Here is a 26,378-nt window from a genome sequence, read left to right as displayed (position 1 = left end):
GAGACAAAAAAAAAGTAGGACTAAATTAAAACAAACAATTATTATAAAGGAGCAAAATAGGTTTTTAGCCAAAATTTTATGAAGTGTAGATAACATTTATATACATTAATTTATAACATTACAAATATATAATTTTTCAAATATAAATATGCTACCTTAGTTAAATTTTTTTATAGGATCTAATCTATTATATCTTAATTGTTAAATTTTTCTTTATAAAAGTATTCTTATTAAGTGTATTTATTGAGTTTAAAATGCAAATGATCAAATACAAATAGTTTTACTTTTTATCGACTTAATACTTTTGTATTTATTTTCTGTTTGTATTAAAATAATATTTTATTAGTAGAAATCATGTCTCTTTTAACATAAAAAAGAAATAATATATATATATATATATTATAGAAAAATCAGTGTGGAAATTTGTAATTTATAATTCTATACAATATATAATTAAAAATATTTTTTTAATTTAATAAATATAAATTGCTAGATTAAAAAGATTGAATATGATTACCGTAAGAAAGATAGTTTTTAATTTTTAAGATAAAAATAATAAATAGAAAAAAAAGACTACTCTCATAACAACTAGATAAAAAGTTACAAACGTAGTATGAATTCTGAAACTAAATATTATTATTCATTAGAATTATTATCCTAAACCCTAATGCCGAAGGGAGCGTTGGGTTTTATTTGAGAACAATGAAAGCAGTAGAAATGCATGAGCGGGAAGCCAGAAAGAGGTAATCACCCATATACTAGCGGTGTCAAGTTTTTTTACACTGACAAATAATTAAATCTTTTAATTGTGTCATATCATTATAAACACATTAGTAACATGACACAGTTAAGAGATATAATTGATTGTCAGTATAAAAAAACTTTATACTAACAGTATATAAGTGATTAACTCCAAAAGGAGAAAAAGAAGTGATGTGACATATTATATTACAATAAAGCCATGGTTGAATAAGGCAGGCAATCTTGAAGCCAAACTGTGCTTTAAAGCGGGGGAAACAGGATGTTCCCCGATCATGGTCTCCAACACTGCCTCTGATAAGGCCTTGTTCTCTATAACTGCATCTTCATTTGCTGGTAATGTCTCATCTTGAGAGAAACTGAGGCCTAATATGCCATCAGGTGATTGCCTGAAGAAAACAGAAGCCCCAGGTGGAAAATTCACACTCTTGAAGGCTTCCGCAAACCTTTCAATGGCTGCAGCTTCGGCTTCTCCGTATGTCCCCACAGACTTCATGTGTGCCACGCAGTTTTCCATCACCTTCCTCGAGTACTCTCGCCCACTCAATTCTCTTATATACGAACATCTTATCATCTTTTCAAACCCACCTAAAATTCCATCATAATAACCATTACTATTTTTTCTACACCATCATATTTTTGCTGATTTTCGGTTCAAACTTTCACGTCACACCATTTAATATAAAAAAGTTAATCATTTATATATTGTTAGTGTAAAAAAAATTTATATTGACAATTAATTATATCTTTTAATTATATTATGTCATTATAAACACATTTATTTTTAATAATGATATGACACAACTAAAAGATATAATTGGTTATCAGTATAAAAAAAACTTTACACTAACAATATATTAGTGATTAACTCTTAATAAAATAACAAACATTCCACTTCACACGGTACCAAATGTCGGTGCATAATTGGACTATATTCTTGACCTTAATTTTGTCCAAACATTATAAAATATACGTAAAATCTTTTGTCTCGATCTCTTTTAATTTCATCACTTTATTTTATAAACATTGTTTTTATTTAAATGATTAAGAATATTAATTATTTTCTCTTTAACAATATATGTGTAATTATTAACTACTATAGAACGAATTACCTTCTTATATTTTTTTCTTTTAAATTACACTTAATATTTTTTTTACTTTTTCAATTTATAAATAAGACACCTAAAAGTTGCATATTATATCATCTTTTAATTCATAAATAACGTCAAATTTATTAATATATTTGTGTTATATGACTTATATATGATTTTTTAAAAAAAAATTCTTTAAAAAATGTTCTTCATCTTCTTCATTGAAACATTTTTAAGGGATAACACATTTTTAACTTTTAATGGATTTTATTGTAGGTAAAAAATTGAAAGTGTCAAATACAATTTTAAAAAAATATCAGAATGAGAGTATAATTTATTCAATATTATAAATGTTTATTTGTCATAAATAAGGGAAAATAATACTAAAATAGCGTTAAAGTTTTCGAAATAATATAAATACAATTATTAATTATATTTTATAACATAATATAGGATTTTAAGTTCAACCTAGTTACTGGAATTGTAACTTTTGTGAATAAAAAATTCATAGTCTTTTATTTAATTGATTAATTGTTTTAACATGTTTTCCAATTAAAATTATTTTTCATTATAGTAAATTGCACAATAAAATCAACATTATTATAAACAATAATAAATATTATCTATTAGAGTTGCATAATAATAGAAGGTTAGAAAAATATACATAAGCTTATAGATTCAAATTATATTATTGTTGTAATTATTATTAATAAAAAAAATGTCTACGTGAAATCCTCCTCTATTATTAAATACGAATGGTTATTGTGCATCATAACGTTTTCATGGATTTCTAAAAAAAAATTAGACAGTTTTTTAGAGAATTTTTAGAAATCCTTTTAAATTTTTTATTTATTTAAATTTTGTTAATTATACTTACTTATAAATTAAATTTAAATATTTATAAAATAAATTATTAATAATTAAAAATATTACTGTATAACAATATTTGAACATATTTGTTTATACAAATTTTAATATAATATCTATTTGTATATATAATTTATTATAAATTTTAGTTATGTATAATAAATATTTAACATATCACATGTTACAATACTAATTTTATTTTTAAAAAATATTATAATAAAAAAAATACTTAAAAAATTACTCTAATATAATAACTTAAAAAAAAGAGTGAAGAGTTGGAGAGAGTTTCTATATATGATTGATTTAACCTGAAATGATATCTCTGAAGAAGTCTAGGGTTTCCACCAACCCTTCTGAATCCTTGCTCTTCCACTTAGTGGCAAGTGATGCCACGGCTTTATCCTCCAAGTACACTCCTAAGCCCGTGAACTTTATGAAGCTTCCCTCAATCATTAATCCTCTCACCCCTACATAACGCATATATATTAAAAACTTTAAATTTAAAAGATAGATCATATTAAAATTTAATATAAAATATAAGTTATTAAATAAAATAAATTTATATATAAAATAAAAATATATATAGAACCTGCGCCTCCAAGGAAATAGGTCTTGGCGGAGACAGATGAGGAAAGAAGAGGTGGGAAGTGAAGGTTGTCGACCTGAACTGCGGTGATGGATGATGCTGCTGTCGCCATTTTCTAACCACCAGGATACCTAGCTAGCTTTCACTTCTTGTAAAACTATGCAAGAGGAGAAGCATTTTTATAGATACATTCTCCATCTTCTATCATTCAAAATCCATATTCTTGTTTTTAAATAAATTATTCCATATGAATCTTTGAATCACGTTGCTTCTGGTCAAGTCAAGTGCTGTTAACATATATTATATGTTATACATTATTTTTTTTAGTTCGTTGACCTTAAAATTTAATGTGGCTGTATACAGAAAGCAGGATTCGAACCCGTAATTTTTCTTAAACATAAATTAATCCCTACCACTAAACTACATGCTTGGAGTTATATATTATACATTATACATACAGATGATAATATATACCAATTAACTCAATTTCAGGGTTATTATACATTATCACTTCTTATTTCCTTTTAATTTAATGGTTAAGCTGTGAGTTACTCATTACAACAATTAGATTAAAAAAAAAGTAACTCTTCTATAATTATTTTAAAATAATTTGATCTTTTCTTTATATATATATATATATATATATATATATATATATATATATATATATATGTAATTGATAAATTATAAACTAAAAAAATTGAATAATGTGTACATGTTTTAAGATAATCATTATAAAACTTAGGTTAAAACCCTATTTTGGTCCTTATAATCTTTTTTTGTTTCAATTTAGTTCCGCATTAATTTTTTGTCTCAATTTGGTCCCAAATTAATTAATTGGTTTCAATTTAGTCATAAATTAATTAATTGGTTTCAATGTGGGACTTTCCGTCCAAATTGCTTTAACGGTGTTAACTTTTGGCCACGTGGACGCCACGTAGATGCATACGTGGCATCCACGTGGATGAGAATTTTTTTGAAAACACCTAGACCCAGAACGGCCCGTTCTGGTTTCAGAACAGGCCGTTCTGGTTGCAAAATTAAAACACCACCAGTGAAGCAGAACGGGCCGTTCTGAAATCAAAACGGGCCGTTCTGCTTTCAAAACGGACCGTTCTGAAATCAGAACGGGCCGTTCCAGAACTGTGAATAAAATATTCTTTAATTAATTGTGTTTTTGATATTATAATTATGCAATTTTGATCTCTAAGGTTTTAATTGAGTAATTTCAGTCCTTAAAAGATTATAATTATGTAATTTTAGTCTCACAATTTTTAATTGAACAATTTTAATCTCTCAAATATCATAATTGTGGAATTTTAGTCTTTCTCATTAAAAATTTAATAATTTTAAAATTTTAATATATATATATAATGTTTTAAAACTATATAATTGTTTGTTTATTTAAATTAACGTATATTATTTTTTTTAATGTATCAAATGATATATATTTACTATTACTAAATAAATAAAATTTATATATTATTAGAATTTTAATATTACTGATAAATTAATATCAATAATATTTTTACCCTTTTTATAAATAAACTAATAATTTGATAAATATAACTTAATATATATTAATATACTTTTACAAAAATATAAATATATAAGATCAGATATATATTTCTAATTAATATACTTATATTTTTTTAAAAGTATATTAATATATAACAAGTTATATTTATCAAATTATTAGTTTATCTATAAATATATTAATAATATTATTGATATAATATCGAAAATTATAATATATGTTAGATAAATAATTATTTAATTTTAAAACATTATATATATATATATATTAAAATTATTAATTTTTAATGGGAGAAACAAAAATCATACTATTATGATATTTGAGGGACTAAAATTGTTCAATTAAAAATTGAAGGACCAAAATCGCGCAATTTGTGACACCCTCTACCCCATTATTAATATACAACAAATGTAATAATAAAATATTTATTTTCTTCTTTTTGGGTAAATAAAATCTTTCATAGTTGACAAATATTTCAAATATAACAAGGTAGAAGATTCACATTCGTAACTCATAAATCATAACTCCAGTGTAAAAATTATAAAAGAAAAGAAGTTAAGATTTTCAATATAATTTAGTGTAAAACAAGAAATCATATATATACAAATAATAATAAAGGAAATATAAATTAACTCCAGTAAAGGTGGCAGTGCCTCCTGGTTAGGAATTAATTTATACTCCCAAATCATATAATAAAAAAATATAACAAAAATGTACATCTTGGTCTTTTATCAAGAACGTTCAAATTACAATTCTTAACATATATTTTCCTTGAATTATACATGTTATCTACGTTATCTCTTCGTTAGAAATTATAAAAGAAGAGAAACTAAAGTTATTAAAACAATAACATATTAAACTAAAATAACTATGTCTCGATGTCACATCCTATCAGAGCATGCCCAATTGAAGCCTTTAAGCCTCATCACCAACATCCTCATGATGATGATCACCTGCAACATAATTTAAACACATACAAAAGCAACAAGGGAGTGAGAAACATCTCACTCAGTTTCAGGTGCAGAAATAAAGGCTAGATAGCACCCACACACACACAACAAATATAAGTCACTTATAAACAATACACATACATCATCAATATCATATATATATTCATTTATCATGCAATGATGTCATGATCTTGACTTATAAATGCATGCATGTGGCGCCATAAGGAAGTTTCACATATCATCACTAGTGACCCTAAGGCACACCTGGTTACATCACTGGTGACCCAAAGGTACACCTGGTTACATCACTGGTGATCCTAAGGTACACCTTGTTAGCAAGTTACATCACTGGTGACCCTAAGGTACACCTCATTAGCAAGTTACATCACTGGTGACCCAAAGGTACACCTCGTTAGCAAGTTACATCACTGGTGACCCTAAGGTACACCTCGTTAGCAAGTTACATCACTGGTGTGCGGCCTCAGCGGCACACCTGGAATAATATATGCATATGATGCATGTCATACATTCATTATTTCATTAACTCAACATTTAACTTGTTACATAATTTCATTTAGTACATCATGTCCTCATTTGTTATAGTCTCATAATCATGTCTCAATAGTTCATTCTTAGGTCTTATGTCATTTGTCCATATTTCACATGGTCATGTCATCAATACTCCTCATAAGGTCCGTATAGGTATTCACAGAGAGCATTCTTTTTCATATTAAAACTCATTTATTATTAACATTAATTCCATATTCATTTATTACTTCAACAAAGAACAAAGTAGAATAAATAGAAAATCGGATAGAACAACGACACCTTCAACAAAAACAAAGTAGAGTAAATAGAAAATCAAACAGAACAACGACACCTTCAACAAAGAACAAAGTAAAGTAAATAGAAAATCAAACAGAACAACGGCAAGGGATTGGGATTACATAATTATTTATTATTTCCAACAAGGAATAAAGTAGAGCAAATAGAAAATAAGACAGCACAACGGCAAGGGATTGGGGGCCAATCCGACAAATAAACTATCCAACAATTATCCCCACACCCCTGAGCGAGGTTCTCACTCCCCCCCTTACCTGGATAAGCAGGAGCTGGAACTTGGGCAGGGCCTCCTCCTCTGGATTATGTAACACCCCAGTTTTCAAAAAGGTTATTGTTATTATTATTATTATATGGTATTTGATCATAATTATTTTGATAATTATATAGAAATATTATTTTGTACATTTTAAATAATTATTATTTTGGACAATTATTTTGTACGTATTAAATAAGTATTTTTATTAGTATTTTTAAATAAATATTTATATGTTTTAAGAGAAGGTTGATTTTATATGATATTTTGTTATTGAAATTTATTATTATATTTTGGGTCAGAAATATATTATTATTATAGAGGAAAAATATTTTATAATATACATGTATTTATTTTATTTAATTATTTTGAGGAGAAAGAGAAGTGGGTTAGAAGAGAAGGAAAATGGGTTGGGTTGACCCAGCCCAATAGATTAATTTTAAGAAAGGAATCAGGTAGTGTTAACCCTATCTGCCTCATTTGCATTCTGAGGGATTAGGGAAAAAAAGAGGGGAGAAACAAAGAGCTCTAAGGAAGAGTACTCAGGAACGATCTTAGATCACACCAAGACCATCCGTCTTCTACTCATCCAAGTAAGGGGGGAGTGAGAAACCTCGCTCTGGGTGTGGGATTGTATGCTGGGTAGTGGGATTGGCCCCCAATCCTGTGTTTGTTGTATTTTTGTATGCTCATGTATGAGGGATTTCTCCCAATTGTACCTGTTTTGCTTATTATTTTTCTTATATGCAATTAATTGTATGATTTGAGATCTCTATGGGTTCTTATGGGAAACCCTACGAGAAACAGACAAAATATGAATATTTTCTGTTTTGTTATCTAATTGCTCTGTTATATTCCTTGTTGAATGTAATGTGTAAGTATGTGATTAATTTTGAGAATAAATATGTTTTGATATGATTTAGAGTGGTCTGTGAGTATCTACGGGAAACCCTATGAGAAAACAGGCAAAATATAAATGTTTTCTGTTTTGCTTTTTGAATGTTCTGTTACGTTCCTTGTGTGATGTATAATGTAAATATGTATTTAATTTTATAAATAAACGAGTTTTGATATAAATTAAAGTGCTCTGTGGAGGCTTTGTGAATATGATGAGATAATATGAAATGTGATAATGAAATGTGATGACGAAATGTGATGACGAAATGTGATGATGTGAAATGACCATGGGAAATGATAATGTGATATGAGAATGCATAGAGTCGTGATTGACATGCATCATTTGCATAAGTGTTTTAAGGGTACGATATGTAATACACCGCCAGAGAAGGCCCCCTAGTGTAAAAGCTTTGGGGATTAGTCCTTGGGGATAACTCGGTTTGGAAGTCCCAGTCTCGCCCATTGTGTGCATGGGATGTATCTTGCGCGGCTTAGCTATCCCGACGAGACTCTGTTAGTATATCTTTCTAGTGAGAGTGCGCAGAGGGTGTGACCCGGCATGTACTCCTAGACTACTCTTCGTGTATTGCTAGCGGCAATATGCCATGTGATGTTTTACTGGCGCCACATGCATGATAATATGTAGTCAGTGTCCATGCATATGCATTCTTAATGTTATATGATAAAGTGATGGTTTATGTCTTGGAAAAGTGTGATGTTATTATTAATTTATCTATGTTATACTTGTTTTTGTTTGTGTTTGGCTATTTGGCATATGCTTTCTTGTTTTTGTTCTCTAACTGTCATACAGGTTATTATCAGCATGAGGCTGATGATGTTGGTGATGAAGCTTAGGCTTCTATGTTGGGATTTGCTCTGATAGGACATGTGACATCGGGGCTTAAATAGGATTAGATTGGAATGTTATTTTTATTAAATCATTTTGAAAAAAACTCAGTTTCATTTCCTTGTAATTTCTCTACATATTATTTGGATTAAGTTTATAAATGTGAACTTTTTACCCTTATGTTGTTGGAGATTTGATCGTCTTATGTTGAAGAATTGTATTTTATTTTATTTATTTTATACAATTACTATATATGTATGTTGGGGTAGAGGGTGTCACAGATTATCTCTTTCTTCCCTCTCTTTCTTTCTTTCTCTCTCTCTCTCTCTCTCTCTCTCTCTCCTCTTTCTCTCTCTAAGATTTCACCTTCTCACTCAGTATATAATTTTTCACCCCTCAGCCTCCTATTTATAGGCAAACTGATGTACCCGGAACGGCCCGTATTGAATTCGGAATGGCCCGTTCCGGATCCTTCGAATTTGTGCAAATTTCTCAACTGGAACGGCCCGTTCCAAAATCGGAACGTCCGTTCCCAAAAAGCAGAACGGCCCGTTCTGAAACCAGAACGGCCCGTTCTCAATCTCAGCAGAACGGCCCGTACTGCTTCCAGAACGGCCCATTCTCCATACCAGAACGGCCCGTTCCAGGCCCGTTCTGGGTCTTCAAAAACAAGCATATTCCTTATTTTGGAACGGCCCGTTCTGCATTTGGAACGGCCCGTTCCGACACCCAGAAATACCCTTATTCCTTTATTAAAATTACGAAAATGCCATCTTTTTAAAAAAAAAAAAAAACTGGGTGTTACAATTCTCCCCTCCTTTTAGAAATTTCGTCCCCGAAATTTTTGTAATGGAAGACTCTTCGCTTCTTAACTTCTAATTCTTATGCAACTTCACTATCTTATCGATATACAACTCTATCAATTTCATCCAAGGATTTCTAAGGATAAGACAAGCAAATCTGGTAAGCCTATCCACTAAAACACAATTATAATCAATCTCTTAAACGTCTCAGACAAACCTACAATTAAAGTCTATCCATTCACCATCTCACTTCCAAAATGAGAAGTCTAATTGCTACAAAATTTCTAAAGACTTCTTGCATACTAAACACGAGTATATGATTTCTTTTCTCTTCACCTTAGGTCACTACACATACTCTGATACGTCTTAGTAGCTCTTAAATAAAAGAGTATTCTTATGTCCTTTCTCTAAAACCATCTTTCTTAATTCAAGATTACTAAGCATCCAAATTTATTCTCAAAACAACATCAATTTCTATTTAGAAAAGGTTACTCATACTCCTACTAATCTTTTCCACTTGGTTTACTAGGAAAGGCTCTAACCCCTGAGCTTCTAATCTCATTATTAATCCTTTCAACATATTCAATTCAATGTTCCTAAGGGTGAGCTCACACATCACGCTTAAGTTTCTAATCTCCTTAATCAAACTCAACCCTTACATCATCAAAATGATAAATAAATGCTCATCCTACTCAAGACATTTGTCACCATATTAGTTTAACTTTTGTGAGCCTTTCCACAACCTTTCCAAAGATCAAACACTTAAGCATAAGTTCACTAGGTACACATACCAGATCTCTAATTTCACCATTCCATCTACCTCCAAGTCAAACTCTTATCCATCACCTTATCTTGTAGTCTCATATCTTATCACCAAAAATGAATCAACTAATTGTGCTTTTCCAATTTCTTTTAAGGATCCAATTGTTACTCAAGTCATACCTAGTTTCACACTACTAGGAGTATTCTCATAAGTCAAACTTAAATTCCTCATTTGAGTCCAAAGATCCATTTCTCTAATCATAAAGGAATATAAATATAAAGGTTTCATATTCAAAACATCGGTTACCATAATGGCTTTGGCCAAATAACCAATAAGATCAAAATCTTATTTCTTAAGGAATTCCAACTATCTCTTTTGGTCAATAGATATTTAAAGCTCTTATGATCACTAAATACCTTAAGCTTAGAATCATATAGGTAATGTCTCCAAATCTTAGTATAAATATTAAAATCGCTAACTCAAGGTCATGGGTAAGGTAATTCCTCTCATAAATTTTTAATTGCCTAGAATCATAAGCCACTACCATTCCTCTTACATCTACAATGCATCCAAATTCATCTTATAATAAGTATTACTATATACACAAAAGGTTTACTAAAATTCAATAATATTAACACTATTCATTCTTGCCTTTAAGAGTTGAAACTACTCTCATACTTACTATTACACATAAAGGCAATACTCCTCTTAATAAATGTAGTTAAGGGCAATGCTATCTTAAAAATTCCTTCAATAAATCGCCAATAATAATAATAAGATAACCTCATAAAACTTTTATCCTCTCTAAATTGCTTAGATATCTTTCCGCTTAAACACAAATTCTACTTAAGAAAGATCTATATTTACCTCAACTGAAATTTACAGGAACTAGAAAACTTATCTCATATAATAATAAAATAAAATAGTAATACTTAAATAACTTAACATACAACCGTCTTGAATATATCTTCACTTTCAACTACAATATGATCATATCACACCCTAAGATCAATCTCACTAACCATACAACATTCACCATTTGATCCCTAAGGTCATCTATCCACATATCAACGTACATGCATATTAAATCATATTAGAATACCTACTTTAAACCTTCATATATACCATCCATAAGCATGTACATGAACAACCTTTACCACATAGCATCATATAACCTTAAACAACCTCTCAATTTACACGAAAACACCTCAAAACATTTTAACAAAGTCAATTCTTATCCTTGCATTGCCTACTAACCTGAAAACATTATTATACAGCCTAACTTCTCTTTTCAACAACTATCAAAGAAAACGACAGATAGAGAGATCTACTCATCCACGTGATCTCAACCTATCACTAAGTGAATAAGCTACAACTCTTAGTGAGACATGAGATTTTTAAAAAAAATCATCTTCTTAGCTAAAGAAAACTTCAAAAATTACAACAAATATATTTAGTGCTTACAACTATACCTCTGATTACCAAAGCAGCTATACTGGAGTTCTAGACCTCCGTTTTACCTGATTCCAATTCCATTAGAAAGATAACATCCAAGGCTACCACTTTCCTGAAGACTAACAAAAATTCTAATTTTGTCAGTATAGCACTTGTACTGTCACAACAAAACATCTCCTACACTAGACAACAATAGTGTATCAACATCTAAAACCACAAAATACCTCAATCCTTCCAAACTTACTTCTTTCCACCTGAAATTCATATCAAAGTTTCCCACTACAAATCTAAACCAGATAACTCACATATTCAGGCTTAGAAAATATCACATGCAACCATCAAACTCTAGAAATTATCAACACTTTAATCTCTCCTTAAGAATACCAAAATTCCAATTTTCAACATACATCATCCTTGGATTCAATCGCTAAAACTATAGCTTTCAAAAATTTCCCCAATCGTAAACTCATCAATGTCTTACCCAAATTTAAGGCCTCAATAGTTCATGCAATATTAGCATAATATCTCGTCTACTACTCACACATATGCTTGCAACACAAGTGATACCACTCAACCACTACTTCTTACATAAGCAAGAAGTATCAAACAAATAAGCAATCATATGAATGAAGAAGAGCGGTCATAATGGTATTAGCTAACACTATCATGACTATCATTCCTCTAATTAACAAAATAACTTAACAATATCAAACTCTATAATATCAGCACAAGGAGAACATTATCTCCATCATTATCAAAGAAAAGCATCATCAAAGTATACAACAAACAAAACACTGTCAGAGTACACAACAAAATCATGATAAGTACATAACCCACGGTCGATTAGATCGACCTGCTCTGATACCACTAAATGTGACACCCTCTACCCCATTATTAATATACAACAAATGTAATAATAAAATATTTCTTTTCTTCTTTTTGGGTAAATAAAATCTTTCATAGTTGACAAATATTTCAAATATAACAAGGTAGAAGATTCACATTCGTAACTCATAAATCATAACTCCAGTGTAAAAATTATAAAAGAAAAGAAGTTAAGATTTTCAATACAATTTAGTGTAAAACAAGAAATCATATATATACAAATAATAATAAAGGAAATATAAATTAACTCCAGTAAAGGTGGCAGTGCCTCCTGGTTAGGAATTAATTTATACTCCCAAATCATATAATAAAAAAATATAACAAAAATGTACATCTTGGTCTTTTATCAAGAACGTTCAAATTACAATTCTTAACATATATTTTCCTTGAATTATACATGTTATCTACGTTATCTCTTCGTTAGAAATTACAAAAGAAGAAAAACTAAAGTTATTAAAACAATAACATATTAAACTAAAATAACTATGCCCCGATGTCACATCCTATCAGAGCATGCCCAATTGAAGCCTTTAAGCCTCATCACCAACATCCTCATGATGCTGATCACCTGCAACATAATTTAAACACATACAAAAGCAACAAAGGAGTGAGAAACATCTCACTCAATTTCAGGTGCAGAAATAAAGACTAGATAGCACCCACACACACAACAAATATAAGTCACTTATAAACAATACACATACATCATCAATATCACATATATATTCATTTATCATGCAATGATGTCATGATCTTGACTTATAAATGCATGCATGTGGCGCCATAAGGAAGTTTCACATATCATCACTGGTGACCCTAAGGCATACCTGGTTACATCACTGGTGACCCAAAGGTACACCTGGTTACATCACTGGTGACCCTAAGGTACACCTTGTTAGCAAGTTACATCACTGGTGACCCTAAGGTACACCTCGTTAGCAAGTTACATCACTGGTGACCCAAAGGTACACCTCGTTAGCAAGTTACATCACTGGTGACCCTAAGGTACACCTCATTAGCAAGTTACATCACTGGTGTGCGGCCTCAGCGGCACACCTGGAATAATATATGCATATGATGCATGTCATACATTCATTATTTCATTAACTCAACATTTAACTTGTTACATAATTTCATTTAGTACATCATGTCCTCATTTGTTATAGTCTCATAATCATATTTGTCTCAATAGTTCATTCTTAGGTCTCATGTCATTTGTCCATATTTCACATGGTCATGTCATCAATACTCCTCATAAGGTCCGCATAGGTATTCACAGAGAGCATTCTTTTTCATATTAAAACTCATTTATTATTAACATTAATTCCATATTCATTTATTACTTCAACAAAGAACAAAGTAGAATAAATAGAAAATCGGATAGAACAACGACACCTTCAACAAAAACAAAGTAGAGTAAATAGAAAATCAAACAGAACAACGACACCTTCAACAAATAACAAAGTAAAGTAAATAGAAAATCAAACAGAACAACGGCAAGGGATTGGGATTACATAATTATTTATTATTTCTAACAAGGAATAAAGTAGAGCAAATAGAAAATAAGACAGCACAACGGCAAGGGATTGTGGGCCAATCCGACAAATAAACTATCCAACAATTATCCCCACACCCCTGAGCGAGGTTCTCACTCCCCCCCTTACCTGGATAAGCAGGAGCTGAAACTTGGGCAGGGCCTCCTCCTCTGGATTATCTCTTTCTTCCCTTTCTTTCTTTCTTTCTTTCTTTCTCTCTATCTCTCTCTCTCTCTCTCTCTCTCTCCTCTTTCTCTCTATAAGATTTCACCTTCTCACTCAGTATATAATTTTTCACCCCTCAGCCTCCTATTTATAGGCAAACTGATGTACCCGGAACGACCCGTATTGAATTCGGAACGGCCCGTTCCGGATTCTTCGAATTTGTGCAAATTTCTCAACTGGAACGGCCCGTTCCCAAAAAGCAGAACGGCCCGTTCTGAAACCATAACGGCCCGTTCTCAATCTCAGCAGAACGGCCCGTACTGCTTCCAGAACGGCCCATTCTCCATACCAGAACGGCCCGTTCCAGGCCCGTTCTGGGTCTTCAAAAACAAGCATATTCCTTATTTTGGAACGGCCCGTTCTGCATTTGGAACGGCCCGTTCCGACACCCAAAAATACCCTTATTCCTTTATTAAAATTACGAAAATGCCATCAATAATTACGAAAATGCCATCTTTTTTTTTTATTTTTAAAAACTGGGTGTTACACAATTGTAATTCTTTAAGGACTAAAATTATGCAATTAAAATCTTGGAGATCACAAAACTGCACAATTGTAATACTTGAGGGATAAAAAATGCAATTAAACCAATATTCTTAATTAATTTTATTAAAAAATATAATAATTAATAAGATAAAAGGAATATCACTTTATAATTTTTTGCAACTTATTTAAGATTAAAGGAATAAAATGATAAAAATTAATAAGATAAACATAATAAAATAAAATATAAAAAAATATTAATATATTTATTTTATTGGATATAATAACATAATTAAAATATAATTAATAATATATATTTTATAAAATTATTAATATTTTATATATAAAAAAATAAAATAAAACCGAAACGGTCCGTTTTGAAACTGGAAAGGGTCGTTCTGGTGCATTTTGGGTGTGTTAATTTTGCACTTGGAACGGGCCGTTCCGGATGCAAAATTAACACACCAAAAGTGCACCCAGAACGGCCCGTTCCGGTTTCAGAAAACGGGCCGTTCTGGGTCCAGGTGTTTTCAAAAAATTCTCATCCACGTGGATGCCACGTATGCATCTACGTGGCGTCCACGTGGCCAAAAGTTAACACCGTTAAAGCAATTTGGACGGAAAGTCCCACATTGAAACCAATTAATTAATTTAGGACTAAATTGAAACCAATTAATTAATTTGAGACCAAATTAAGACCAAAAATTAATGAGGGACTAAATTGAAACAAAAAAGATTATAAGGGACCAAAATAAGGTTTTAACCTAAAACTTATATGTGATGATTTATTATCGAATAATATATACTATAATAATATAAAAACTTTGAATGAAAAAATGTATTTAAAGTGTAATTTAACATTTGTAGCTTAGCTTACTTTCCTCCTTTTATTATAATGGCACTATTTCTATATTTTAATGGTTACTGAATATTGGTTTTAGCGCTAGTGGTCTGTCAACTTTTCCCTTGGACTTACCCGTCAGAATTAAATATTATTCAAGTTTTTTTATCAATTAAAAGGTTATAGGGTCGCAAATCTTCATGATTTATATTAATATACTAAACTATGATGCAACTTGTTGATAAAATATTGGAGCTAATTCTGACTTTTAAATGTGAAACAGACAAAATTGTGAATTACGATGGAGCAGTATGTTATTCGCGGCTGAAAATCGGTAAAAATAAATAAAAATATAAATCCCTCGGACCGGTTTAATTAATTTTTTAAAATTTTAATTTTAAATATTTTTAATAAAATATATAGTTATAAATTTATAAATTTGATTTTTTTAATGTTTTTCTTATACATATTATTTAATTATTTATTTTAATTTTAAATTTTAATATTTTATTTTTTACAATTTTAAATTTATAAACAACGGTTTATTTTAATTTTTAGCAATATAAAATTATAATTATATATTTATTTAATATTATTTTTATATTGTTAATAATAATAATGATTATTATTTTAATATTAGTTTAGTCATAGTTAAATTGTTAAATTTTAAATTAATTTAGATCAGTTAAATAATTAATCCAATTTTAAAAATATTAATTTAAACAAATTTGTAAAATATCTTATGAATAACTCATAAAATATTTTAAACAATTCCATATAATTTAATACTTATGTGAAAACTCATGTTCAAATCTACAAAATATGAGATTTCCTTCTTTTTTATCTTTAAGGAATTAGCTTCAAAGTATAAGTAAACCAACATCTAACTAAGACAATAATCAGATGAACACGAACATTCTAACTTATTAGTGGGAGGAAGCCTCTCTTTATATATAATATATAATAAATTATAATTATAGATAAGTAAATAAAATTTATCCAAAGTGTCAGGAAGCAATATACTTGGAGAAATGTGATGACCAAGAATCGAACATAATTTAAGATAACTTAACTAGTTATCTATATATTTAAATGAGCAAAAAATAATATAAAACAAAAGAAACACATCTATACTTATTGTAAGTAGCTAAGTATTAGAGCATGAATAACTAGGAATAGTTGAAAATTTATAGTCCATGTATTTCATCTGCTTATTCATTGGCTGCATGCATATTATAGGCGGCACATTTGTCATGTTTATCCTAACTAATAATTTTATTCTATGATTACTTGCGAATAATTAACTCTACCCCTTCGCCATATTTTTTATTAGAAGCAAATAAAGCATTTTGTCTTTCTATATATTTATTTTTGAAAAAGTTTAGAATTTTTTTTTTAATTTAAGGATAATAATATTCAATACAAAATAGAAATAAAAAATACGGGTAACAAAATCTATTTCTTTTATAATAGGTATAGATATTTTATTTTTTTAAAAATTAAAGTATTAAGAGCATCATAATAATATTTTACTTTTATTTATGTTAAGAAGCACTTGTTAATTTTAAAAAGTTTGAGAAATAAAATACAAATAAACAAGATTTTGGAATTAATCTCTATCATCTGTGTAGAAACTATTACAAACACAATAAAGTGTCATAATTATCCTATAAAAGAAACTCCAAAAGTCAAAGGAAGGTAAAAGAAACCATTGCCTTGGTCTAATTATCTGCTTTCGTTTTCAACTATGAAGTTAATAAGCCAATTAGCTTCATAAACCCTCAAAATTAAATTTTGACAAATCACGCACATTCAAATATAATTAAATTTTTTAGTCCGTTTTGTACGGATTTAAGTTTAATTGTAAATTTATAATTATAATTATCATAAAAGACATGTAAAAATTATCTTTAATGTAACATCCTAAAATTTTATTTTTATGTATTGGGATTGTTAAAAGGATTATCATATTTTTTTTATATGTATTTTACTATTTATGTATACGTATTTTACTATTCACGTATACGTATTTTTGAATAGTAATATATGTATTTTTGAACAGTAAATTCGTGGACGAACAGTAATCTCGTGAATGCACAGTATTTTACTATTAATATTATTTTAATGAATAGTGCATAGTAAATATAATATTATTTTAATCTGCATAGTAATTCCAGAATTTCTATAAATAGAGGCTAGGGACTGAAGGAAATTCATAACTTGAGATAAGGAAATTCTGGAGGAAGAAAGAGAGAGAGAGAGAAGAATCTAGAAAGAGAGGAGGTTCTACTCTAGTTCCGGTCCTAGTTAATAAAAAAGAAGAGGAAGTTCTACTCAAATTTCTATTTAATCAGGTACGGGGGAAAAGAGGGTTATTTATATGTAAAATACATGAGGGTATTGGGTAGAATTTCTTAGAATAACGTTTGATTTATGTGAATGGACGGCCAAGCCTCCTATTGATTTAAAATTTGGAATTTATGTGAATGGACGGCCAAGCCTCCTATTAATTTCTAATTTGGAATAATTAGGAATTTTACTGTTATTCTATTAACTTTTATGTTAAGGAAAGTTAATTGCTATATTACTTGTAAGAATGAAGAATATTGATATAATATGCTTGAGGGGTATGTAGATCTTACTTTGTTAAGTTTATTTGTTATATGGATTTATACATGTGTTATAAATTTGATGAGATGTTGTATGGTTGTGATATGATTGTGATTGTGATGTCTCACATCGATGGCTAGTATGGCACGGCTCTGTATAAGTGGTGTTACAGGGAAGGCGTGACCCTAGCATGGTGTGAGATGAGAAAAACAGTTAACACCACCACTTATGTCAGTTATGGCAGCCCTGACATAGGGTTAATTGCAAGAGATTGTATTGATTGTAATGTGATTGTTGTTACTCACACTAAAGGATTAAGGATGATACGAACCCTGTGTGGTGGATACTTCAGGGACGAGCGTACTTCTCGTAAATCAGGGATGATACGAACCTTGGGTAGGTGATGCTTCAGGGACGAGCGTACCCCTGGTATGGTGTGAGTAAGGGAGGCAATTAACCTGTATCACTTGTGTCAGATGTGGCGAGGTCTTGGCATAGTGTTAATTGTGATATTGATGGACATGAAAAATGATTTTATGATTGTGAAAGTGACATGTATAATGGTTTGTGAAATGGTTGAATATTTGATAATTAAATCTATATACGTTTATATGAAATAAACAAGTTGTTATAATAAATTATACTGTGATGTGTTTGTATGTGTTTTGCATATAGATAATTTTTCTTTTCTCACCGTATAAATTGTGGATATTTTTAGGTGGAGAGGATCCAGCTGCAATTGGTATATAGTATGTCAGCAGTTTTATTTGGGAAAATGCTCTGATAGTGTGACATCGGGGCAGAGGATTTCTAGTTTAAGATATTTATGAAAATTCTGTAATATTATTTTGAAAACAATTTTAGAAACTCTTGTATTTTAGGTTTGATATTTCTATTAATGTGGTGTATTGAATTTTTGTTATGTGAACCCTTTTACCAATTTCAAAAGTTTATTTTCTTTAATTTTGTTACATTATTTCGATATATGTTTTGGGGTAGTAAGGGTGTCACATTTAGTGGTATCAGAGCCTGGTTGATTCAATCGGCCGTGAGTTATGAGTCTATTGTGCTTGTTTGATAAATGAATGTTGTAGTAAATTGATTGTTGAACATATTGATTTGTTAAAACGACAATTGATTAAAATTGTTGTTTTTAAAGCATAATTGTTAATTTTTCTGGGAGGACAGAAAAACAATGGCAGGAGGTAGAAATGATCTTGCAATCGCCGACGCTCTGCAAGCAATGGCTCAGGCTCTTGGTAATTTGAACCAACGACCAGAAGTTGATTGGCTAGAAAGATTCCAGCGAAATAATCCACCAAGTTTTCGTGGAGGCTATAATCCTGACGGAGCTGCTGACTGGATATTTGAAATTGAAAAGATATTCCAAGTCATGGGATGTCCTGTGACGCAGAAGGTGACTTTGGCTACCTTCATGCTCTCTGGAGAAGCTGGTATCTGGTGGCAAAGTACTTGGCAAAGAATAATAGCCATAGGAACCCAAGTAAGTTGGGATTCTTTCAAGCGGTTATTCTTGGAGAAATATTTTCCCCGAGATGTAAGACACAAGAAACAGGTAGAATTTCTTGAGTTAAAACAAGGAGAAGATTCGGTGGCCGAGTACGTGACTAAGTTTGAAGATTTGGTGAGATTCTGCCCTATGTACGACGGTGTGGGCAATGAGGAGGACAAATGCGTAAAGTTTGTGAGCGGTCTTCGCCCAGAGATTAAACAAGTGTTCAATTATCAAGGGATCACGCACTACCATGAATTGGTAAACAAGTGTAGAGTTTATGATGAGGACAACCAAGCTAGGGTAACTCATTATAAAAGTGGAGGACCAATGAGAAATAATAAGTTTGGTTCATCCAATAAAGGTAAACCTTATAACAAGCCTGCTGGAAATGCGAATACTAAAGTGAATAATCAGGACTTTGTGCAAGGAAACCAAGCTAGCCAACTTTCTGGAGGTGGAAATCGGAGTATTGTTCCACACAAAAACTGCTATAACTGTGGAAAGTCAGGTCATAAAGCAGCTGAGTGTCGGATGCAAAAGGTACTGATATGCTTCAAATGCAAAGCAGAAGGACACAAGGCTAGTGAATGTCCTCAGAATAGGAAAGAAACAACAGAGATTGAAGGGAACGCTAACAAACCTCGAACCACAGGAAGAGTATTTGCTTTGAGTGGTGCTGAAGCTACTCAATCCGAGGACTTAATTCAGGGTATGTGTTTCATTAATGGAACTCCTTTAACCGTTTTATATGATTCTGGTGCAACTCACTCTTTTATATCACACGCATGTGTGTCTAAGTTAAAATTACCTGTCTCTTCCTTATCTTTTGAGTTAATTGTCGAAACACCCACTAATGGTTCTGTAATTACTTCTGATGTCTGTCCAAAATGTCCTCTAACTATTGAAGGTAGAGATTTCCTGGTTGACTTAATTTGTTTACCTCTAAGTCAACTAGATGTTATTCTGGGTATGGACTGGTTATCTTCCAATCATGTCCTTTTGAACTGTGCTTGTAAATCTATTGTTTTTGGTGAACCTGTTGAAAGAGTGAGTAAGGATTATTTGACTGCCAACCAAGTTAAGGTGTCTATGCAAGCGGATGCCCAAGTGTACATGTTGTTAGCTTCTTTAAATTCTGAGAAAAATATTTCAGTAAATGAACTGCCTGTTGTATGTGACTTTTCGGATGTCTTCTCTGAGGTGTCTAGCTTACCACCTAGAAGAGAAGTAGAATTTTCCATAGATTTAGTTCCAGGAACAGGACCTATTTCTATTGCACCTTATAGGATGTCACCCATAGAGTTAGTGGAACTGAAAAAGCAAATAGAAGAATTGTTGGAGAAGGGGTTTGTGAGACCTAGTGTATCACCTTGGGGAGCACCCGTACTCTTAGTCAAAAAGAAAGATGGTAGCATGAGATTGTGTGTGGATTATCGCCAGTTGAACAAAGTGACCATTAAGAACAAATATCCATTACCTAGGATAGATGATCTTATGGATCAGTTGGCAGGTGCTTGTGTGTTTAGTAAGATTGATCTTAGATCAGGATACCACCAGATTAGGGTTAAGGAAGAAGATGTACCTAAGACAGCCTTTAGAACTCGCTATGGACACTATGAGTATCTAGTAATGCCTTTCGGTGTGACAAATGCTCCTGCAATTTTTATGGACTACATGAACCGGATTCTTCATCCATACTTGGATAAATTTGTAGTTGTCTTTATAGATGACATACTAGTTTATTCCAAGACTAAAGAGGAGCATGAGGAACACTTAAGGGTAGTACTACAAACTCTCAGGGAGAAACAACTTTATGCTAAGTTGTCCAAGTGTGATTTTTGGCTAGAGGAGGTGAGTTTCTTAGGACATGTAATTTCAAGTGGGGGAATAGCAGTGGATCCATCTAAGGTTGAGGCTGTGCTTAATTGGGAGACACCTAAGTCAGTTAGTGAGATTAGGAGTTTCCTTGGATTGGCTGGATACTATAGAAGATTCATAGAAGGATTCTCTAAGTTAGCATTACCTTTGACAAATTTGACTAGGAAAGGGGTTGTGTTTGTTTGGGATAGTAAATGTGAAGATAGTTTCCGAACCCTTAAGGAAAAATTGACTAGTGCACCTGTTTTAGTATTGCCTGATCTTAGTAAGACTTTTGTGGTTTACTGTGACGCTTCTAAGATGGGTTTGGGTGGTGTATTAATGCAAGAGGGTAGGGTTGTATCTTATGCATCCAGACAATTGAAGGTACATGAGAGGAATTACCCCACCCATGATCTTGAATTAGCAGCTGTGGTATTCACACTTAAGATTTGGAGACATTATTTGTATGGTTCAAAATTTGAGGTGTTTAGTGATCATAAGAGTCTTAGGTATTTATTTGACCAAAAAGAATTAAATATGAGGCAAAGGAGATGGTTGGAATTCCTTAAAGACTATGATTTTGATCTTAATTATCATCCAGGAAAAGCTAATGTGGTAGCTGATGCCTTGAGTAGAAAATCTTTGCATTTGTCTTCTCTTATGATTAGAGAGATGGATCTTTTGACACAATTTAGAGACTTGAGTCTGACTTGTGAAGTGAACCATAATAGTGTAAGACTAGGTATGACTCGGGTGACTAGTGAGTTGTTGGGGGAAATTAGAGAAGCACAGTTAATGGATTCATTTCTAGAGGCTAGACGAAAGGATATAGGACAAGGGATTGGAGAAGAATTTACCTTGGGTGCAGATGGAGTGGTAAGATTTAAAGATCGAGTATGTGTGCCTAGTAACCCTACACTTAAACGACTGATACTAGAGGAAGGTCATAAGAGCAAGCTTAGTTTTCATCCAGGAGCAACTAAGATGTATCAAGACCTAAGGAAGATATTCTGGTGGCCTAGGATGAAGAAAGATATAGCTGAATTTGTGAGTGCCTGTCTAGTATGTCAGAAGGCTAAGATAGAGCATCAAAAACCTTCAGGACTACTTCAGCCTTTGAGTATACCCGAGTGGAAGTGGGATAGCATTTCTATGGACTTTGTAGTTGCTTTGCCTAGGACTAGGAAAGGGCATGATTCCATTTGGGTTATAGTTGATAGGTTGACCAAGAGTGCACATTTTCTACCTATTAACATTAGGCATTCTCTAGAGAAATTGGCTAGATTGTACATTGATGAAATTGTGAGATTGCATGGGATACCATCTAGCATAATTTCAGACAGAGACCCTAGATTCACCTCTAGATTTTGGGAGAGCCTACAACAAGCCTTGGGAACCCAACTGAGACTTAGTTCAGCATATCATCCTCAAACTGATGGTCAGACTGAGAGGACTATTCAGTCTTTAGAGGATTTGCTTAGAGCCTGTGTTTTGGACCAAGGAGGAAGTTGGGATAGCCTTTTACCTTTGATAGAGTTTACCTATAATAATAGTTACCACTCTAGCATAGGTATGGCACCCTATGAAGCCTTGTATGGTAGGAGGTGTAGAACTCCTTTGTGTTGGAGTGAGCCTGGAGACAATGTCATCTTAGGACCTGAGATTGTGCAACAAACTACTGAAAAAGTTAAATTGATACAGGATAGGATGAGGACAGCTCAGAGTAGACAGAAAAGTTATGCTGACAGAAGAAAAAAGGATTTAGAATTTCAAGAAGGTGACCATGTATTCTTGAAAGTCACTCCGTGGACTGGGGTTGGCAGGGCATTAAAATCCAGAAAACTTACTCCTCGATTTATTGGTCCTTTTCAAATTCTTAAAAGAGTCGGCAATGTTGCCTACCAAATTGCTTTGCCTCCTAATTTGTCAAATCTTCATGATGTCTTTCACATTTCTCAACTTCGAAAATATATCCACGATCCTTCGCATGTGATTGAGTCGGATCATATTAAGGTTAAGGAGAACTTGACGGTGGAAGCTACCCCGATAAGAGTCGAGGATCGAATGGTAAAGCAACTTAGGGGTAAAGAAATTCCTTTGGTAAAGGTTATTTGGGGAGGAGCTATACCTGAAAGTGCTACTTGGGAATTAGAGGAAAAGATGAAAGCTTCATATCCATTTTTATTTGCATCAGGTAATTTCGGGGACGAAATTTCTAAAAGGAGGGGAGTAATGTAACATCCTAAAATTTTATTTTTATGTATTGGGATTGTTAAAAGGATTATCATATTTTTTTTATATGTATTTTACTATTTATGTATACGTATTTTACTATTCACGTATACGTATTTTTGAATAGTAATATATGTATTTTTGAACAGTAAATTCATGGACGAACAGTAATCTCGTGAATGCACAGTATTTTACTATTAATATTATTTTAATGAATAGTGCATAGTAAATATAATATTATTTTAATCTGCATAGTAATTCCAGAATTTCTATAAATAGAGGCTAGGGACTGAAGGAAATTCATAACTTGAGATAAGGAAATTCTGGAGGAAGAAAGAGAGAGAGAGAGAAGAATCTAGAAAGAGAGGAGGTTCTACTCTAGTTCCGGTCCTAGTTAATAAAAAAGAAGAGGAAGTTCTACTCAAATTTCTATTTAATCAGGTACGGGGGAAAAGAGGGTTATTTATATGTAAAATACATGAGGGTATTGGGTAGAATTTCTTAGAATAACGTTTGATTTATGTGAATGGACGGCCAAGCCTCCTATTGATTTAAAATTTGGAATTTATGTGAATGGACGGCCAAGCCTCCTATTAATTTCTAATTTGGAATAATTAGGAATTTTACTGTTATTCTATTAACTTTTATGTTAAGGAAAGTTAATTGCTATATTACTTGTAAGAATGAAGAATATTGATATAATATGCTTGAGGGGTATGTAGATCTTACTTTGTTAAGTTTATTTGTTATATGGATTTATACATGTGTTATAAATTTGATGAGATGTTGTATGGTTGTGATATGATTGTGATTGTGATGTCTCACATCGATGGCTAGTATGGCACGGCTCTGTATAAGTGGTGTTACAGGGAAGGCGTGACCCTAGCATGGTGTGAGATGAGAAAAACAGTTAACACCACCACTTATGTCAGTTATGGCAGCCCTGACATAGGGTTAATTGCAAGAGATTGTATTGATTGTAATGTGATTGTTGTTACTCACACTAAAGGATTAAGGATGATACGAACCCTGTGTGGTGGATACTTCAGGGACGAGCGTACTTCTCGTAAATCAGGGATGATACGAACCTTGGGTAGGTGATGCTTCAGGGACGAGCGTACCCCTGGTATGGTGTGAGTAAGGGAGGCAATTAACCTGTATCACTTGTGTCAGATGTGGCGAGGTCTTGGCATAGTGTTAATTGTGATATTGATGGACATGAAAAATGATTTTATGATTGTGAAAGTGACATGTATAATGGTTTGTGAAATGGTTGAATATTTGATAATTAAATCTATATACGTTTATATGAAATAAACAAGTTGTTATAATAAATTATACTGTGATGTGTTTGTATGTGTTTTGCATATAGATAATTTTTCTTTTCTCACCGTATAAATTGTGGATATTTTTAGGTGGAGAGGATCCAGCTGCAATTGGTATATAGTATGTCAGCAGTTTTATTTGGGAAAATGCTCTGATAGTGTGACATCGGGGCAGAGGATTTCTAGTTTAAGATATTTATGAAAATTCTGTAATATTATTTTGAAAACAATTTTAGAAACTCTTGTATTTTAGGTTTGATATTTCTATTAATGTGGTGTATTGAATTTTTGTTATGTGAACCCTTTTACCAATTTCAAAAGTTTATTTTCTTTAATTTTGTTACATTATTTCGATATATGTTTTGGGGTAGTAAGGGTGTCACATTTACCATGTAACTAAATCAAATATCTATCAAATGATCATTAAAAATGTTTAATAACTTTGTAAATGAAAGAATATTGAAAGTGAAAGAATATTAAAATGTCTCAATCTAATTTAAAAAATGATTATATAATATTTGTCCACGCAATGTATTGATATAATTGAAATTTAAGGATCTTTTTCTATCTTGACACTTTGATTTTGGTACATGAAATTTGTGCCGAAGGATATTTATTACTTTAGTCAATGTTGTATAACTTTAAATCAATAGTTATTATTTAAAGGAGTGACACTTAAGGTTATTTTCACCAATAATAGATATAGAATCTTACAATTCAAAATAATAAAACTATTATGTATAAAAAAAATATACAAATAAATTCATATAGAAAGGCTTAAGATCTTATCGTATTTATATCATACTCTTGCATTAGTTGTCCATTATGTGGTGAAATACAACTCTTTTCCACATCATCATAAAATGTTAGATATGAAGGAATTCATACCTTTATAATTTTACCCAAAAAAAAACGATAAGCATATAAGACAATAACAAATTTGACATACCTTATTTATTTCATTATTTGACCAGAATTCTTTGATTAAAACTTCATTAATTTTCATCATCATTTTATATTTTATAAACATTAAAACTTCTTGAAATTCTTCCACTTTTTTTTATCATCGATTTTTATCGTAAAGAGAAAATATTTTCTTAAGAAAAAATCTAATGCGATAGGTGGGATGCCTAATAATAACTCTCCAACCTACAAATTAAGATAAAAAAAAGAAGAAGAAGAAATTAATAGGAAATGATATAATATATTAACTTA

The 26,378-nt window shown here is 31.3% G+C and overlaps 2 protein-coding genes across 2 annotated transcripts; one reads left to right on the top strand and one right to left on the bottom strand.

Moving 5' to 3' along the window:
- Window positions 1–595: 595 nt before the first annotated feature.
- On the bottom strand, window positions 596–3,489 carry LOC109794138 (chalcone--flavanone isomerase). Its single transcript, XM_020353614.3, has 3 exons — window positions 3,307–3,489; window positions 3,026–3,184; window positions 596–1,347 (listed from the first exon to the last, which is right to left on the bottom strand). Exons 1-3 carry the CDS (start codon window positions 3,413–3,415, stop codon window positions 944–946), a joined length of 672 nt encoding a protein of 223 aa, XP_020209203.1. The 5' UTR covers window positions 3,416–3,489; the 3' UTR covers window positions 596–943.
- Window positions 3,490–14,554: 11,065 nt separating this feature from the next.
- On the top strand, window positions 14,555–21,815 carry LOC145950111 (uncharacterized). Its single transcript, XM_083061047.1, has 6 exons — window positions 14,555–17,974; window positions 18,949–20,946; window positions 21,033–21,092; window positions 21,250–21,372; window positions 21,496–21,690; window positions 21,789–21,815. The coding sequence occupies exons 2-6, from the start codon at window positions 19,426–19,428 to the stop codon at window positions 21,813–21,815; spliced, it is 1,926 nt and encodes a 641-aa protein (XP_082917173.1). The 5' UTR covers window positions 14,555–17,974; window positions 18,949–19,425.
- Window positions 21,816–26,378: the final 4,563 nt, after the last annotated feature.

Source organism: Cajanus cajan, chromosome 7, assembly GCF_000230855.2.
Source record: "Cajanus cajan strain Asha chromosome 7, NIPB_CcT2T_4, whole genome shotgun sequence".
Taxonomy (NCBI): Eukaryota; Viridiplantae; Streptophyta; class Magnoliopsida; order Fabales; family Fabaceae; genus Cajanus; species Cajanus cajan.
This window is presented reverse-complemented; position numbering and strand designations above follow the sequence as displayed.